Here is a 20,270-nt window from a genome sequence, read left to right as displayed (position 1 = left end):
TTAAATATTTTGTGTGCTACCCCATTTAGGCACCAGTGATACAGAAATCAAAGACATATTCCCTTCCCTTAAGGAAGTGACTATTACATACTGAATTGTGCCCCCCTAAATTCATATGTTGAAGCCCTAACCTCCAGTACCTCAGAATGTGGCTATATTTGAAGATGGGGTCTTTAAAGAGGTAAAATGAGGTCATTAGGGTGGGCCCTAATCCATTATGATTGGGGTTCTTGTAAGAAGATTTGGACATACATGGAAGGAAGACCATGTGAAGACACATGGAGAAGATGGCCATCCATAAGCCAAAGAGAGAGGCCTTAGAAGAGAGTAACCCAGCCAACATCTTGATTGTGTATCTAACATTAGTTAGATCTGGACTCAAATTTAGGTTTTACCATTTATTATCTATGTGACTTCCAACCTCCCAAATTGTGAAAAAATAAATTTCTGCTGTTTAAGTCACCCAATCTGTGGTACTGTGTTAAGGCAGCCCTAGCAAAATAATCCAGTTATACTTTAGTAAAAAATACAAACCAGCAAATCAACAACCATATCAGTTATTGGTAAGTTTAATAGAGATACATCCAGAATCCTACTTGTGCAAAAGAAGTGAGAATTCTCTAGTTTCAACAAACCAATTTCTTTTGTTTGAAAGGAATGGCAAACAATAAGGCTCAATAGCTTACTTATAAAATCAGTAGTTTTATACAACAAATATCCACTGAAAACTTTCAAAGTGTTGGCTGTTGTTAGAGTAGTAATCATATTACAATGTATAAACATGCCAAACCAAAACACTGTACATCATAAACTTACACATTGTATGCAATTATATCTTAATTTTAAAAAATAAATAAGTGAAAAAGAAAACATGCACTAGTTGCCATATTGGCACTATAGTATATAAAGATTAAGAGACACTTCCTGTTTTGATACATTTTATCATCTGATAGAGAAGCCAAAACCCTGGCACAGATAACCATAATGTAATAATGTAAGCATTAGGAGAGGTACATCGTACCCTTATAGTAATACAAGAAATATATATGTACTGCCCTAATATCCATAGTAAGGAGTTCTGAATCATAGTACTTAGGAAAATCGTGAGATATCCAAAAGGTTCTAAATTGTCACAGTTGTAAAATTGAAAATTAATCTTGCCTCATGAGAATATATTAATAATGGAAATCCATGTTGGTGATTTCATTATCTGTATGATCCTTCTAATATTGAAGTCTGTCAATTCTCTGACATCTTCTACTTCAGTGATTCCTGTAGTTAACTTCAGCCACCAGTTGCAGTCATATCCGCTACCATTAACTACATTTCCTCCATAATCTCATTTCTAAGCACCTCATTCAAGAACAGCAGCCTAGGGGCGCCTGGGTGGCGCAGTTGGTTAAGCGTCCGACTTCAGCCAGGTCACGATCTCGCGGTCCATGAGTTCGAGCCCCGCGTCAGGCTCTGGGCTGATGGCTCAGAGCCTGGAGCCTGTTTCCGATTCTGTGTCTCCCTCTCTCTCTGCCCCTCCCCCGTTCATGCTCTGTCTCTCTCTGTCCCAAAAATAAATAAACGTTGAAAAAAAATAAAAAAAAGAAGAACAGCAGCCTATATTTCCACTCTCCCCCATTACCTCAATTCTAGCAATCCTTTCACCACTCCCTGCCTCCCAGCAACTTCTGATCCATTGTTTCAAATACCTTCTCACTGTTCCCTTGGGTCCCAATATCCTCACTGCCCTTCTTATCCAGTCTGAATTCTGTAGGCACTCATTAGTCAGTATCCCTTGCATACATCCTCAGTTCCTTTGCCCATCTCTCACTTCATCATATTCACTTAACTGAAACCACTAGGCTGGAAAAACCAAGCCTTGGTTTACTCTATGCCCACACTTGAAGGTGGATGTGGCTGGAAGGAAACCCATTCTAACCATACTAACCAGTGACACTTTAAATTCATGGCTATTAATCTCAGGTGTGGGTTTTTTTTGTTTTTTTTTTTTTTTTTAATTTTATTTTAGAGAGCATGGGGGGGAGAGAGAGAAAGAAAGAGAGAGAGAGAGAGAGAGAGAGAGAGAGAGAGAAAATCTCAAGCAGGCTCCATGCTCAGAGTAGAGCTCCATGAGGGGCTTGATCCTGCCACCCTGGGATCATGACCTGAGCCAAAATCAAGAGTCGGATGCTCAACTGACTCAGCCATCTAGGTGTCACTCAGATATGTTCTTAATAGTGACAAAAATCTGCTGTATTTCTCTAGTATGTTTACTTTTCCATCTCCCAGAAAGCCAGTTTTATGTTTTCTTTTTTCTCCTTAGACCTGTAATAACTTATTTCCCATTTTCACTGTCAGCTGATGAGCTTAATTCCTCTTTCCCTCTTTTATATAGGAAAGGCAACAGAGATGTAGGACTATCTAGGAAAAAAAAATAACAAAATGGTGCTCGTATTCCTAACTGACCAGAAATTACACATTAAATGTAAATAGACTAAGCACTCTAATTAAAAGAATTATAGAATAGATAAAATCATGGTCTGGTTACATGCTGCCTATAACAGACACGCTTCGTGCTAAAAGATACCAAGAGATTGAAAATAAAAGTGTAAAAGTGTACAAAAAGATACATCATGCAAACTTTATAACCAAAAGACGGCTGGAGTGACATTATATACTAATATTAAAACAGCCATTAAGAAAAAAGGTGTTGAAAGAGAAAAGAAGGACATTTTATAATGATAAAAAATTAAATCCATCAAGAAGATACAACAATTATAAATATATATTCACCTAATAACAGAGCCCAAAAATACACGAAACAAAAACTGGCAGAATAGATGGGAGCAATATAGACAATTCAACAATAATAATTGGAAACTTCAGTACCCTAGTTTCAATAATGGGTATAACACTGCACAGAAAGTTGACAAGAAGCCTTGGACAACACTATGACTAAACTTAACAGACATCTATAGAACATCCTGTCTAATAACAGGAGAGTACAAATTCTGAAGCGCACATGGAACGTTCTCCAGGATAGACCACATGTGTTAAACCATAAAACAAGTTTCAATACATGTAAAAGGACTGATGGTCATACAAAGTATGTTGTCTAAGAAGAATGGAGTGAAATGAGAAATACCTAACCAACAATTTTGTGAAATGCACAAATATGTGGAAATTAACACACTCCTAAACAATCTCTGATGAACTCCATGTCAACTCATTAGGGAACTCACATGACATCTGCATAATCCTTTTCGCCAGGTAAAATAAACTAGTCACAGGAGTGATGTTCCATCATATTCACAGGTTCCACCCACACTCTAGACCAGGGGAGCATACAGGCCATGTACACCAGAAGACTGGTGTCTTGGGGGCCATATTGGAATACTGCCTACCATGCTCTCTCTCCTAGTTTTGCTCTTCTTAGTGGTAGCTCTGTTTGCTCAGTTGCCCAGATCTCACGTGATCTATCAGCACATCCTTTTAACTCTTAACTTTTAAATAGACCCAGAATCTGAACCTTTCTCACTGTTTGTACTACTACTAATACCCTGATCCAAGCCATGGTTATTTCTCACCTGGGTTAATGAAGTTGTTTTCCAACTAGTATCTTTCTGCTTTTGCCCTTGCCCTTTACCTGTCTGTTCTCAACACAGTAGCTAGAATAATCCTGATAAAACATAGATCAGATCATGTCACTCTTTTGCTGGAAACCCCATAATGGTTGGTAGAAGCCAGAATCCTTACAGTGGCCTAAAGGCCCTACACAGTCACTCCCATCCCACCGCCACCTCATTATCTCTCTGTCCTTATTACCTGGCAATTTCCCCCTTGTTTCCTCTACTGCAGGCACATTGGCCTTCTTGCTGTTTCTCAGACTCCCCAGGCCTCATCATCAGGCCCGGGCACTTGGCGTTACCTTTGCCTGCATTCTCTTTCCCTGGATATTTGCATGGCTCACTTTTGCCTCCGTCAAATCTTTACTAAAACAGGTGTCCCTGGCCACCTGTTTAATCCCCCCCACCCAATATATACAGTCTCCCTATCTTCCCTCCCTGCTTCATTGTCCTCCTCTTGTTAAAATCTAACTTTTTTTTTTTTAACAGTATTTGGTTTTTTGTCCTCATGCTACTAAGTAAGTTCTGTGTGAGCAGGGCGTTTCCTGGCTTTGTTTCCTGCCATATTTTCTGCTGTTCAGTTAATGACTGAACTTTTAAAAAGTATTTGGAGGAATGTATGATAACAGTTTCTCCAAGTTGAATTTATACCTCACTTGTCTTAATATATAGAATCACATTTTCCTGCTTCGTGGATTTTATAATAACCAATATAAATAATTGAGCATAATTGTCTCCAATAGACTTAAAGAATTATCAGTTAATATTACCTTTTTTAGAACTTGTCCTTTTTATTCACTGTTATGTTCAGGCTCATTTTACCTGTGCATATATTTTTGGGCAGTGAGTCATTTATGTCTTTAAAATAAAAAGCTACAGTTGGCCTCACAACCTTTTAAAAGCAGTATTTTAATGGGGTTATAAATTAAAGATGATACTCAGTAAAAATAGAAATATGTTATTTAATGCTCCAAATTGGAAAGTTTGGGCACAGTTTACTGGAAATGCTGCACTTCTAATTTTAGGAAGGATTGTTACTATTGCTAATTGTGAGTATTGTAAGTATTGAAAGGGAGTGTGTTTCACTGTCATGTTCGAGTGTATTTCATTCTCTTTTACTCTCCCTGCATATGTCTTTGTATTTGTGAATGTATGTGTGTGGTTTTTTCCAGTGATCTTTTCTGTTTCAGAAAACTCTTCCTGTGGTTCCATTGTTCTTGGACACCTTGCTCATGCCAAGCCCTTTCCAAAATTTGATCGTATTAATAATATAAAATTGGTGTATACATTTTTATCATATCTAATTAAGTAGAATATCAGATGCCATTTTTGTCTTTGAGCACAAGTTGTTTTTTCATGTAGCTTTGTTTTTACCTTTTGTTGATTAACTTCTTTTGATTTTCTTAGCTTTTTTAAATTTTTAACTTCTATTGATGCAGTAACTTTGGGTCAAATATAATTTCTAATCTCCAATAGCTAGGCCTTAGAATGCCAGCTTTACAGTTATCATCCACATGGTCTTAGGAATGTTAGGTAGCGTGTGATATTTTCTTCATCTATTTATAGAGCTAATTTCTATCACTGAGAGTTATTGTTCAAGTTAAATTACAAAGGGAGGCAAGAAGGGAGCATTTGATTTTGAAGCTGAATCCCTGTTAGGTTATGCCTGTTGAAATTTGCAACCCCTTTCACCCTCTCACCATGTAAGCTTTTCTTTTCCTGTTCCTTTTGACATCTTTCCCCACCTTTCCTTTCTCTCTCTCTCTCTCTCTCTCTCTCTCTCTCTCTCTCTCTCTCTGTGTCTCTCTTTTCTTTTTGGTATAAGTCTCACAGAAGATCAAGAGGGTAAAAAGTTTCATGAGCTAGGCTAACTCTTTGTCAGCCAGTCAGTGTTTTAACTCTTTCCTGTCTCTTCCTTTGTCAGTCAAGGAGTACTTGGGAAAGACAGTGGCGTGGAGGACTGGAAGAGAGGTAGCTGCATACTTAATTCCACTTTGCTGTTACCCAAGCCTGTCTGTCCAGGTCACAGATGGAAACCCAATCTACCTGGAACAAGAAGAACTTCTTCAGTGTTAATCCTGTGTTAATGAATTTGTTAAATTAGTCTCTGCCAACACAGAAAAGAGTACTTTGTTATATATAAGAGATTTTATTGTTTCATCTATACATAACTTCAAGAACATGATGGGAAAGGTGCTCTTTCAGCTGGGCCAGGGAATACCCGGTTGGGGCAGTAGCACACTGAGCATGTTTAAGAAAGGAGCTCTGGCAGGAACAAAAGTTATATTCAGCTCAGTTTTTGAGGGTGCAGAGGGTGTTTCTTTACTGTTGTTAAGACATTTTACTATTTAGATTTGATAAGAAAGTAAGGAGGTATCTTAACGTTATTCTTTCAATGATAGGTTTTTTTTTTTTAATTTTTTTTTAATGTTTACTTTTGAGAAGAGAGAGAGAGAACAGGGAAGGGGCAGAGAGAGAGGGAGACACAGAATCCAAAGCAGGCACAGAGCCCGACGCAGGGCTCCAACTCACAAGGCATGAAATCATGACCTGAGCCAAAGTCGGACTTTCAGCTGACTGAGCCACCCAGGTGTCCCTCAACTGATGATAGTTTTAATCCATTTAATTCATTTATTTGTACTAGGCACTATTCTATAAACCTTTTAAAAACATTTTTAAGAATACATGAAATATAAGAAAATCTTCTAAATTATAAAAGGAAGCAAAAGAATAATGAAAATCATGAATGGGACCATTAAAAATGAAGACTGGTAAAAAAAGCGCTCATTGAGACTTGACAAAACCTATAATAATGACCTTACATACTTGCCTAAGGTTGGACTAAATTTGGCTTTAAGCCTTCTAGTGGTCAACAAAGAAAGTTAATTTTTAAATTTACTGTACGATGAGTAAAAACCCTATTGCTCAGAAGAAGCAAAACTGTTCTTACTACAAAAGCCTGAAGGACTTTCTCCAGAGAGTCCACATGGAAATGACCCTGTATGATCTCTAACAGATAACACTGTCAATAGCAACTTAGAGGAGGAGCAAGGGTGACTGTCACAGGGCTGTTTCCTAGGACAAGTGTCAGTGTAGACTGATGGTGTCAGGCTGAGCACCGGTCATTAAAGGAATCATTCTGTGGAATGGATCAGGTCCAATATGCCATGAATCGCAGAACATCCTTCTCTGCTGGTCTGACTTGGTTTCAACCCATATTTTAGGAAATCTAAAAATGGAGTGTGTACTCCTCAATCAGTTGTTCTTTTCTCAGATGAATTTTGTTAAATATTTGCTGGCACTGACAGCCATGTTTGTGGAGAAAAGCTCTCAAGTGCATCCATACGGAATGTGGAGTTTGATTAGATTGACTTTTGCAAACTGGAAAGCTGAATACAGATACAGGCCTTCAGGGGCCATCCAGCCTATGGAGGAGCTGGAAGATGTGCCCTCATAAAAAAAAATTCAGTCGAACAAATTCTTTGAAATCTGCCTTTAGTGTCCAAGCAAATGTTAGCCCAGTTCTACCAGACTCTCTGTTATGGTCACAGTAAATTGAACCTGGCAGCCTTTTCAAGCTTGTATAACCAGATACCCACTTGGTGGAAAAGCTCCTTGGACTCATGAAACTTTGTCTAGCTTTGAGCATTGTGACTCCTTGGTTTATCTTTGAATATATACTGAGAAAATGAGAAGAAGGAGCTTGTTGAGTAGAACTGTTATTTATTATCCAATTAAAAATTGAGGGACAACCTACCCAAAGTAACATATTTGGTTACAGAATAAGTGATCTATAGCCCTTTCTTTCTCTGGCAGGAATTAGTTAACAAAGGCACTCCTTGTTAGTGATAACAAAACCATGGTGCCCTAAAGCTTAAAAACATAATAATAAAGTATTTGTCTCAAATGCTCAGGAGAACTGCATGCACCAGCTGACAAAAGTGGCATCATGTTATTAATAAAAAACAAGTTAACAAAAAAATGAGGCTAGAAAATACCCTCTTATACCTCAAAGAACACATTTTTATCATTCATCAAGAACTTTTTTACTTTTTTGACTCTTGGAGGATTAGGTGCTGGTTCTGAGTAAATATCACTGTATTTGCAAAGAATTTCCCAGAGGGAAATAGTTACTGAATACTAAGGTTTATGTTATCATTAAAGGCTAAAAAATGCTTCGATTTTGTGATGCTCATTACTATGACTTTTCCTATAATCTGCCTAGAAGTCAGGTATCCGTGCTCACTGACAATTAACTGTGTGGTCACTCAGTGATGATAATTGATGGTAATGAGATGAAAAGCAGAACATTCAGTTGACTACACCAGTTTGCTACAAATCAGGAAATTCAGCTTCTGGCCTTCACTCAGTCAGTGATTTTATGATATTTGTCAATCTTTTGAACATTCTGTATCTCAGCTTCTCCATCTGTTAAACTGAGTTTGTAATAACTGCCCTGGTCTATCTCACAGGAATGTTGTATGGACAAATTGGATAAGTGTAACAGTGCCTTGGAGGTAAAGCCACTCTGTGAATAAAAATTAGTGGGATGGAGCTACTGAAAAGTATGTTGCAGAGGCTAGAATGGTTCATCTCTGCAGGCTTCATGACTAGATAAGGGTTCATAATGGATTCCTGTCAAGGAAACCAAACCCGTCTTATCAGTTCATGACTATATAGTATTTAATGGAAAAAAATCTCTTTACAAACATTTGTTACCTTGAAACAAATGTGCATTAAAAATCAGTCATGTTTTAATTAAATAAAACCTTTCTAAGTAGCTTCAAAACAGTCTCTAATATCCAGTTGACAGTTTCCATAGTCTATTTGGAGGGGTCATAAACATTTGATATGTTTAATAGAGTTGAGAAATAAGTATATGAAACAATGTGTGGGGAAGAGAAATTGACTGCAGTGTTTTCTCAGGTAATAATTATTACTGTTTTAAGACTCCTGACATTACCAAATTGAGATTTCTCTTTTGTCTATTTTATAGAAATGTCAACTTCTCATCTCTGTCTAAACCATGTATTTTTTTTCCTGGTTATTTCATTTTATGTCAGAGTTAACATCCTCATTCTCATTCATAATCATGATGCAGACAGACCCACTCATTGCAACTCAAAAAACATAACCACCAAATCTGTTGAAGATGAAAAAAAGTGGGGGAAATGGCCTTTCTTGAAGGAATCCCTTAAGTGCTTTTTACTCCTCCCCTTTATTCTCTTCACATAAATGCTCAGAGAATTCCTATGTAAATTTGCTGCGCCTATGTTTTCAGCCCTTGAGAAGGATAATTGAGCAAGTATTTAATTGTTTGGACATTGCATAAAAGAGGTTCTGTCCAAGCTAACTTTAGAAACTTTTATTCCCAAGCCAACTCGATCTCTTTTCTTCTGGCAGGGGACCATTCCTAGTGGCACTGGGGAAATCTTGGCACCCAGAAGAGTTTAACTGTGCTCACTGCAAAAATACAATGGCCTACATTGGATTTGTAGAGGAAAAGGGATCCCTGTATTGTGAGCTGTGCTATGAGAAATTCTTCGCTCCTGAATGTGGTCGATGCCAAAGGAAGATCCTTGGAGTAAGTATCAGAAACCTGTTTATTCTGAATGAGCTTTTAAAGCACAATAATTTTTTTGTTTTGAAACCCTTACATCAGTTTTCCTTTTTATTTTCTTCTTGCTTGATCCCCTGTCTGTTTTCATCACTGTTTATTATTGTAAAGCAAAACTAAATAGACCTCTGTAGAAGTATATCAGACTCGTGGGGTTAAGTTGTCTTTGGGTTTGTCTTACTGAGTGCTCGCTTGTCTGGGGAAAGTCTAGCCACTGTGGGGAAAAAAATAATTTACTGTGGGTGTGCTACCTCAACAGGACCCTGTTTGCTCAGGAATGAAGAGGTCGCACAGGACCACACACATCAGAGTTCTCAGAACTGACACCTTCACTGTTTTAAATTAAATTCCATAGCTTTTATAAGACCAGCATTTCCCCATTTGTCAGGGTTCAAGCACAGGGCACAGATCTCATGAAATATATAAGACATGAAGCTTATAAATGATATATTTTTCTTAAATGCATATAATGTTTAAAAATATAACCTATTTTATGAGAGTAGACATGTAATAGAAAAATAATCTAACCACCGTTTTTGTTTTTTTTTTTCCCTTTTCGAAAAGGAAGTAATGTAGGAGTCAGATACATAATGAATCATGATGAATGAATGAATTTCCTGCTCTGGAATACTCAGTTTGCAATTTGCAAAGAAAGGGTCAGTCATTTCCTGTGGGCGACCAGGAGTTGGAATTTTATTTTGGAAGTGGCCAAGGTGCCTGGTCCCATACGAAACTCCTAAAGCTAATACAGAAGATGGAGATGGCATTGCTGAATTCTGCCATTCTCTCTATAAAAATGTAATAATGAAAGTTTAATTTGTGTCAGTTGAGAGAAAAGTTCGTATAAATTATTGAGTAGTGTTAATTTCATGTTACATCTTTAAGTGAGTCTAAAACTTTGAGGACACTTAAATTATAAATATTCTTCATGAAATATTTCTGTATTATTAATTTGTACAATATGTTGGGAACAAAAAAGTAGCAACATACGGGCTATACCTTCCCAAGTGATAAATAATAAGTTGAATATATGTTAATACTGTATATAAATACAGTCTATGGAATTCTAGAATCATTAATAACACAAAGTCAGGTAACAGTCTTAGAACCAAATGAGATTGTAGGAAATGGAAATCTTATCCTCATTGCCTTAGAGATGGGCCAGAATTTCACTACAGGGACAGATCCTCTGGGTTGTGTTTCAGTTGTTCAATTGCCTGTTCTAAGGGATAGGAATCAGTCTCAAGGATAGAAAGGGAAGTAAATGCTAAGAGCCATGAGAAATGATTTGGTTCAGTGTGTATTTGTTGTACATTTTCATGGTGATCTTTTTGGATCTAAATAACTGCCATGTCTTCCCATTATCCATCACTAGGCAACTGTTGCATTTTCTATGGCTAATAATTTACTCTGTATCATTGTATTTTGACAGTTTTTTATTATAAAAATATTTCACTCTAAATAATTAGAAAATACCAAAAAGATGTAAAGAAGAATATTAAAATGACCTATATATTTACCAGTCCCAGATAATTCCTGTTAAGCTTAGGATGTATTTTCTTCCAATTTGCTCTTTGTAATTCATTTACAAAATTGTAACCATACTTTATGTGTAGCATCCTCTTTTTTTGTGATAAAAGAGTAAATCCCATTTTATTAACTCATCTTCAAAAAATAATGTTTAATGGGTCCATCTCATTCAATCCAAAGAAATGATTCCTTGCAAAACCAGCTTCTTAATAAGACTTTTACTAATTAAACTCTGGCCCAAGTCTTTGATACTTGTTGTTTTGTTTTGTTTTGTTTTGATACTTGGTATTTTTAACCATGGGGTCATTGTTGACTAGAATCCATACTTTGTGGTTCAAATTTTAGATGCTCATTTGAGTGTGTGCTTAGTGTAGTCACAGCTGATTTCCAGAACTGTAAACATGTGTTAAACTGATTGGATTACACTGATTATGTTATTACTCCCATAATACACCAAAGCATAGGTTTGTTTTAATTTTTGAACATTTTGCCCTTCCTCCATGACATTTCCTTTTCTTTTTTTTTTCCCTCCATGACATTTTCAACATAATACTATGAAACCTTTGTAATATTCCCTGACACCCTTTTGAGAGAAAGCAGAATGTATTACAGCAAGTACTTATGAAATGCTTACTTTATTCACTCCATATATAACGTTTAAGTAACAGTCGTTATTTAAATAAGTTTACTGATGGGTATTTGTGGAAAACACACGTATTATATAGGGTATCAGTTTAGACCATCTGTGAGTGTGTCTTTAGAGGAAAAGCTGATGGTAAGGACAAAGCGTGTGCCTACATTGGGTCAGTTTAAAAGGGCTGTGTTGGTACAACTAATAGAGTAAGCATCTGTGTATGATCATCTTTCTTTATATCCAATTGCCTTTCTGTAACAGGAGGTCATCAATGCTTTGAAACAAACTTGGCATGTTTCCTGTTTTGTGTGTGTGGCCTGTGGAAAACCCATTCGTAATAATGTTTTTCATTTGGAGGATGGTGAACCATACTGTGAGACTGGTAAGATCCTGAAGCCATTAGTTTCTTAAATTTTGAATAAACTTAACCCTTAATGTTACTACCAAGTTGAAAGGCAGTAGGGGACAAAGTGGATTTCCAAATTGTTTTGGGGGCATTTAACATTACTCTAAATATATAGCAAAAAACTATGTAAAACTTTTATGTGATTTCGTCAAAACAGATATTCCCAGTTTCCTGAAGAGAAATGAGCATGTATGTATGCATTATCTAGCAGGAAAATATTTTGCTTGAATCCCTAATAGTTTATGGATATGAATTCCACCACATTGTGTAGCTGAAAGCTACCTCTAACGGTGAATTGAGTGGTTACAAACATGAGAAGTATTCAGCTATTGAACATGATATTGATTTGCTGTTTAAGGCAACCGCCTTGAAAATAAAGTGGAAGTCCTTTGTTACTCTTACTGAATGGAAGGGTAACCTTGGCTTGGATTGCTCCCTTAGTAAAATTATTTTTAATAAACTGGACTCTAAGGACCAATCTGCTACATTTGTCTTACTACGTGAGCTCTGAACACTTCCTTTTCTTTCCCAAAGGCTGTAAGTGAACTTTTATAACACTTATTTGTTATTATTCCTCTTAGATATTAGTACCACACATATGTTTCAAAAAATAAAATATTTTCCTTCATCATGCCTGCATTCATTACCGCTGCATTTCCACTTTAGAGTTGTTGATCTACCTTGAAATGCAAAGTGTGGTGCTGGAGGAAAGGAATGTTGTACACTATTGAGTTAAGGGAGCAGTCAGCTTCTAATTTGAGGCTGGTAGCATCACGTGACCTTTTATTGCTCACTCATTCCTTCCAGCTGAGTTAGGAGCAGCGTGGATCTATGCCAGACTATCCACCAGGAAGCTCTATGGAGACGCCAGTGAACTATCTCGTCGGGGGGGCTGTTTGGGGACAGGATGGCTACAAGCTGCTACCCTGACCCAATCAGAATATTTCACATTTTGTGATTTCACTTAATTCTTCTGAAGAAAGAGGTGTTTGTTTGTTTGTTTGTTTGTTTGTTTGTTTTAAAATTAAGTTTTGCAAGACATTTTGACTAACTGGCAGATAGTCCCTGTCCAGCTACATACCTATACAGCTATCTAGCCTTAATATCATATTCATGTAGTTTAAGAAGGAAGATTTTTAAAACCCCAAAATGGCTTACATAAAAGGAAAAATATTTTTGAAGATTTATTTAAATGTCACTTCTAGGGGCGCCTGGGTGGCTCAGTTGGTTAAGCGTCCGACTTCAGCTCAGGTCACGATCTCACGGTCTGTGAGTTCCAGCCCCATGTCGGGCTCTGTGCTGACAGCTCAGAACCTGGAGCCTGGTCCAGATTCTGTGTCTCCCTCTTCTCTGCCCTCCCCCGTTCATGCTGTGTCTCTCTCTGTCTCAAAAATAAATAAACATTAAAAAAAAAATTTTTTTAAACAAAAAATAAATGTCACTTCTAATCACCATGATCTACTCTTGTATTTTTTTTAACCTCCAACACTTGTTATTAGCTCAGCCTTTCCCATTTCAATAAATGCCCCACTGTCCACTATCCCAAAATCTAAGATTCTGTTCTTTCCCTTACTCTCCTCATATCCAGTGTAATTAGTAAATTCTAGCAGTACCCTCAGTGTATATAAATTCATTCTTTTCTCTTCACCTCAGTGGTCACAACTAAATCCAACTCACCCTTTGCCTGGATGCTCTGATCACCAACTAAGATGGGCTGTCTTCTTTCCCCAACCTTTAAAATAGAAGTTATTCAATGTGAATGTTTCAATGTGAATTAGATTATGCTTGATACCTTTGTTGGCTTCCACTTGAGTAAACATACATTCCTTACTAGACATGCTTTGCCACCCTTTTCTTCGACTACCTTACCCTCTGTCAGGCATATATCATCACCCCTTTGCTTTTCTGAACATGCTGAGATTCTTCCTGCCTCAGGGTCTTTGTATTTGCAGTTTCTTCTAACCGATATGTTCTTCCACAGCTTTTCTGTGGTGAGTTCTCCTTTTTTTTGTCAAGCCTCAGCCCAACTGTTACCTCTTTAGAGAAGCCTTTCATAACCCACCTATTTAATGGAGTGTTACACACTCCCTTAACTATTCTGTATCACAGGATTCTTTTCTTCCCTTAACTATTCTGCACTAAGTGCACTTAACTAAGTGCACTAAGTGCACTTAACTAAGTGCACTTCCCTTAACTATTCTGTATCACAGGATTCTTTTCTTCATGGTCCTTTTCACAATGTGAAATTATTTATTATCACTTGTTTGAAAAATACAATAAACAACAACATCCTGCTCCCAATGAGGATATAATCACCGTAAAGAGAGCAGCCACATCTGTCTTTTTCACCACTGTGCCACCCTTTAGTGCCTAGAACAGTGCCTGGCACATAGTAGGACTCAGTGGATAGGTATTGAGCAAATGGTGCTAAGGAATACTGAAGATTGTTAAGGAAGGTAAATCAAGTTGGAAATGATAGTCTACTTTCCGCTCCAGCCCAGGTTGGAGTAAACACAAGTAGTGAGAATGGCTGCATAAAAGAAAATTGCCAGTAAGTTCTAATTTAGTAATAATAAAGAAACATCTTATCAAAACTGCTTTCTTTAGAAGGAAATCCTATTGGTATTTTATGACTACTCTTGTCAAGTTAATGGTGTTCTCTGGCTAAGGATTTTCAGCACAAAGTCTTACAATTGAAAGGAAGTTGCAGCAAAAGAATTAGTGGCTAATACTGTTAGGATACAGTCCAGCTAGAACCTCCGTCAAGGCACTTATTCATGGAAGTTTCTTGTGACTTCTTTTCTTTCCTACCAAGTTAGATACTCTATGAAATGTTCTGGGTTATCAGATATTTCTTCTTGATTTATGTTCTTTAGTCTTACTGTTGCTAGTTTTTGGAAGTTCTGTTGTCTTTTGTTAAAACAGTCATGTCTGTTGATAGCTTATCAGAGAACAGAGTTGTTCTTCATACGAAGTTGGACATTTAAGTAGCTGGAGATAAGTGAGAAGTATTACGTAGAAAAACAGAATAAAGGACGTTAAGTTATGTAAATAAATAGCATTTACCCCACAGGTAACCTGAACCACACTGCACATGTGTCTCAAGCGAAAGCATACCCTCTGAAAATTTTCCAGTTACTAGTAACTTCATCTTCTCATTTAATTCTAATTTTGTTGCTGCTTTCTAGGAATTATTATTCTAAAGCTTTCTCATGTTTAAATTATGTCTCTCCACCCCCACCCCGCCCCAATACAGATTATTATGCCCTTTTTGGTACCATATGCCGTGGATGTGAATTTCCCATAGAGGCTGGCGACATGTTCCTGGAGGCCCTGGGCTTTACCTGGCATGACACCTGCTTTGTATGCTCAGTAAGTAAACTCTTATTTCCAAGTGAGAGGAGCAAGTATGGCCAGTTTTCACCTAAGCACTAAATGGAAATAGCAGATTTTGTATCTTCAGACCTTCACACCTAGAAGTATTTTTACAGTGATCTTCAAAGTTGTTCATTAAATTTTTTGTCATTATGTTGAATTTCTTGGCACAGAATAAGATGCTTACCCCTTTAGAGAAGGTCCTATTTTTAATTTATGTTTATAAGGAGAAGCTATATATTTCTTAAAACAGTAAGAGACCTTGACATTTTTTTAAAACTCTGTTTTATTGGAGTGTTCTTAGTAATTTTTGGAAACATGAGTACTTGAAATGGAAACAAACAATTCTAAAAAAATCTATTGTTGAATTAAGCATGGAAGCAAACTATATGTTGATTTGCCTCCTTCCTTAGCAATAGTCCATGAATAATTTTTTTTCTTTTTGAGACTATAATAAACCTATAGTTTACCTATTGTATTTGATATCTTCACATTTTTGGTTTTATTTTTAATGGCAGAGATAGATTGAGAGATTTACATTACCCTTAGACTTTTATTTTTAATTTAGAAAGTAAATATCCAATAGAGATATTCTGTTCAGATATTTGCTTTTTTTTAATTGGATTTAATATATCTTATAATTCTCAATACCCGTTGTATGAAGGGAAAAAGTTATGTTAATAGGAATCAAAGGATTTCCCCAAACATGACCATTGACCTTGTTCACCTCCTCCATCTCTTAGACTTCAGGGTATCTATAAAATGTAACAACTGGTAGCAGATTTGCTTGCTCCTGTTCTCTGGTAGAGATGCTCATGACCATTACACTTACCAAAGGCAATAGGAAAGACAAGAGGACATAAATGCAGATAGTTAACAGACTGTATCATCATCCAGTAGCCAGATGTTGACCAGGGTTTTTACTATAAGGAACAAAGAAATGAATTAAAAAGAATTCTCAGGCAGTCTACGTCTATGTGTCTGGGGCCTTCGGAATATCTGGCAAAGCAGTTGTATTTGTTTTTGTTTTGAATGCTCTGGTTCCCTACAACAGGAGGCATTGATTAGAATTTGGGAAGAGAACTTATATTTAATGTGACCTCTTTAATTAATTTTTAATTATATTTAATGTGACCTCTTTTTTAATTTTTTTAGTTAATTTTTTCATCAGAGCCAAATGCTTCACTTACCATAAAGAAAAATAGTGATCACTGATTTAAATAAATCAGAATGCATTCCAGAAAAAAGTCATTCTTCATTGCCTTTGAAAGATTACATGAGATGTCATAGTAATGGTTAAATATCAGAATGTCCAATACAACCAACTGAAGTACTTTGTCTTATCCAGTGGGTGAAAAATCATTTCCCCTTCTTAGGCATATTTGATAAAATAACGACATTCTTTTAAATAATGCTTCTTTTTCAGGTATGTTGCGAAAGTTTGGAAGGTCAGACCTTTTTCTCCAAGAAGGACAAGCCACTTTGCAAGAAACATGCTCATTCTGTGAATTTTTGAAAGTCAACAGCTCAGGGGAGGAGAAGAAATTTGAAGAGAAAGAGAAGAATTAGAATTACCGATTAGTTTTTAGATTTAATATTGTAGGAGTTTTGAAAAATAATAGTGACCCTGAAGGGATAAATTCCAGCTTTAAAAACCAAGTCTATGAGGAAATATTTGGCTTCATAAGGTAGAGAGACAGTTTGGCATTTATGATTACTTTTTCCTCTATTTTCTGCCCATAAAATAACTTTTATAAAAGCCAATTTCCTGGTTGACTATTAAATTCATCATAGAATAAATTAGTGAAGAATTAAACTTTAAAATAAAAACCTCTAACATTTAGGCTGAGGTAATTATACTTTCTTTCCTTGTTAGGTAATTCTGAGTAAATCTGTAAAAGGCAATGAAAATTGCCTTGCATCGTCAGTAGGTAAAATGTATTTTTTCAGAAATAGTGCTTATCTTTAAAAGAGGAAATAGTTTAAACAGAATTTTGTCAGTAGTAGCTATCAGTTTTTTAAAAAACCGTATGTACTTTTTTGTCTTCTAGCTGATCATTCCAGTGGGGAAGACCATTGAGATTTTTTATCAAAATGTGTCATGCCAATAGGAGGTGTGATATTTCTCTCATCTACCCCCCTCCAAAAAGCCACCATGTAGTTTATAAATGTCAAATTTTTGCCTTTTATTAAAATATGGCCATTTCTATTAGCGTATTCATTGTTTTATCACCTATATTAGTCAAACTCCCATTTTTCCCCCTTCCCTCATGCTGAGGTTAAGAGAGTAAGTAGAAAAGAGTGTGGTTAAGAATTATGGTAAATCAGAGGATTGTATCCAAAATTTTTAAAAATCCCCCCCTTTTGGACAATAAGTCCATTAGATAAGTTTCAGATCTGTACTACTGACTGATAAAGGTTCGAGAACTCTCTTTGCAGAATAATTTTTTCTTTGATTCTGCATTAGAAAAGTAAAAGATTGGCTTGGGGATGTGATAAAATCTAGGATTTTTGTTTGTTTTCTTTCAGTAGCTCTCTCAATAATAAATGAACCACTTCCAAATGTGATCATGAAGTTTGGAAAACGTTTACTCCCAGAGGTTGGTAGTATAGGAGGGAAACATGATCAGTCGCCCAGACTGGCTCGTTATTTGTTTTCTGTATTTGGGGGGGGGGGGGGGTAAATTATGTAGATAACACATGAAGACAGAGCAACCATTGTGGTGAAATTGTGAATTGTATTGATATTTTCCCAGTGAGAAAACAGATTATGACATTGAATAGTTTTTCCCTTTGTTTCTAGAATGGATGCAAGCCCATGATCCCACTAAGGTATAATATCAATTTGTCTGGGGCAAGGTGCTTTTAAAGTTGAGACAGAACCCCAAGCCCTCCCTGCCCCATAACTCACTAACGACTTCACTTCCATTTGTGTGTGTGTGTTTGTTATAGAGGGAGGTTTTAGGCTCTAATATTTGTTTAACCTCCCTAAGAACTTTGCAAGGCATCTGTCCTGAAAGCTGTTAATTTATGGCCTAGCAGATTTATATTATATACAGATAATAATTAACTGGGAATAAAAGAATGAACAGGGTGACATGAAGTGGCTTCACCAGTAGCAACCCCCAACTACCTCCTCGCCCTGCATCTGTAGGGAGGCAGGAAGTTTTATTTTCGAAACAGAGTGCTGGGACTGAATTGTGCGTTATTTCTCATTGCTGCTGAAACCACCTGTAGTTCGTGCTGGCTAATGTGCGTGGTCACATATCTTAATGTCAGTCTCTTTCTTTACATGATATAAATTGGTGGTTTTGTTTTGATGTAGTAGAGATTTTTTTTTTTTGGTTGTTTAGTTTTGCCTTTATAGATTCTGTGCCAAGATAGTATTTGAAAAGTCAGTGGCATTTAGGTATTTCCTTTAAAGAATTTTATTTGACCTGGATTTCTTATTAAGTTACCTTACACTAAGGATCTCATTTTTATTCGATTTTTCTTCATACACACTATTCATGGAGCGTAATTTTGCATTCCTCTAAATTTTGTCCCTAAAAGGATAACATTACTTCTTCCTAATTTATCATTTTGTCTTTGTGCTTTGTCCTTTTTTGTGGCAAAGCTTTATATCTGTTCCTAAAACAGTTAATCCTGTGAAATAAATATTGATTATAACCCAGAAGAATCTCTGTATTTTCCAGTGGGGAATGCCATATTTAATATACCAGCATTAATCTTTTAATAACTGGCAGAGCACTTTATTCTTCTGGCGAGCTCCCTGAATATTTATTTTTCTGATTATAAATATTCCAGATCAGTAGCATTTTTTTTTAATTATTACCTCTTTACTGTAGAGCATTTACTTGTAGTCTTTCTTGATGTATATTTTGGAATGCTGTACTTAGTATAATACAGATTAAAATTACAGTATATGACTCTAAAGCATCCCCCACTTGTATTTCCCAAATTCGAAAATGCTAGTGACAGGTTCCAATTTATAACATTTTGTAGACTTCCAAGGGCTGAATGTTGCCCACTGGAGTGGCGGCCGAGAGAGGATCCCCACTGTTTATGTTCATAGCAGCATACTATTTCTTACGGATTCGGGCTCCATTTACAGCTGAACACTACAACCTCGTCATTTGGTCACAGTGTTAAGACCAATAAGAGTTGCAATATTCCAACTGTCAGTTGAAACCTTATGGTTAATAGTCATCTACAACAAAAATGTTTTCATGGTGCCATTTTCACAGGGTAGTGTACTAGGACCACTTTCATAGAAAATAATTCCTTCCTCTCCCTTGTTCAAGTAGGAATCTAGTGTTGTATTAACATTTTTGTAACGTTTAGAGTTTTTTAATCATCCCTGTCGAAAGGAGAGACCTTTCAGACATAAGAGAGGGGGAAACACTGAATAATTTTACACGGATCTAATGTGGCATCACTGTCATCCTAATCCTCCGCATGTTTTAAGATACTGGCTTTGGATTTTCAAAATATCATTTGCCTTTCTGTTAATCTGTATTTTCTGTTGCTTTACATTTTTCGGTTTGTATATGTCTGTACTGTTTTGCTTTTGGCTATATTTTCGAATAAACACCACATGAGAAATATAATCAGCATAGTTACACCTTAATGTGCACATAATAAATAAATGGCCGCAGTGATGTAAACAGGCTCTCCTGGTTTTTCTTTTTGTGGGTGGCACGTGGGTCCCATCAAAGTGATCATGGGGATAACAGGGTTTGCAGGATCAGAAGAGAAATGAAAATTCCCAGGAGAATCCCTCTTTTATGACATTTGCCTATCAAAATGTCCCAGAAACAAAACATTTGAAAAGTGTCACATTTATTCTGCTTTGATCCATGTTTATGCTGTGCATGTAGCAAGTACACAATGCATGGCTGTAAATTAACAAATAAGTTCCATTGTTTTAAAAAAATACTCATTGCTGAAACCGTTTATTGGAATAACCTGTCCTATCAAGCACTATTTGTATCACATATCCTATTTAAACAACGTAAGTCGTCGTCTACATTTTCACGCTTTAATCAAACAGTACGTTCAGGGTTAACTCATCCCAATCTCATTAGTTAA

The 20,270-nt window shown here is 36.4% G+C and overlaps 1 protein-coding gene across 6 annotated transcripts in view; it reads left to right on the top strand.

Annotated features, from left to right (window-relative positions):
• Positions 1–19,846, top strand: part of PDLIM5 (PDZ and LIM domain 5) — a 228,994-nt gene extending 209,148 nt beyond the window's left edge. For all 6 annotated transcript variants that reach the window (XM_047855535.1, XM_047855534.1, XM_047855532.1 and 3 more), the window contains 4 exons: positions 9,021–9,201; positions 11,660–11,780; positions 15,061–15,176; positions 16,606–19,846. In XM_047855535.1, coding sequence (XP_047711491.1) covers positions 9,021–9,201; positions 11,660–11,780; positions 15,061–15,176; positions 16,606–16,695 — 508 coding nt within the window. In that variant the 3' untranslated portion in view covers positions 16,696–19,846. The remainder of the gene's footprint in view (positions 1–9,020; positions 9,202–11,659; positions 11,781–15,060; positions 15,177–16,605) is intronic.
• The last annotated feature ends 424 nt before the right edge of the window (positions 19,847–20,270 follow it).

The sequence above is a fragment of the Prionailurus viverrinus genome, chromosome B1, assembly GCF_022837055.1.
Source record: "Prionailurus viverrinus isolate Anna chromosome B1, UM_Priviv_1.0, whole genome shotgun sequence".
Lineage (NCBI taxonomy): Eukaryota > Metazoa > Chordata > Mammalia > Carnivora > Felidae > Prionailurus > Prionailurus viverrinus.
Note: the sequence above shows the minus strand (reverse complement) of the source record. Positions and strands in the feature narration are given on the sequence as shown.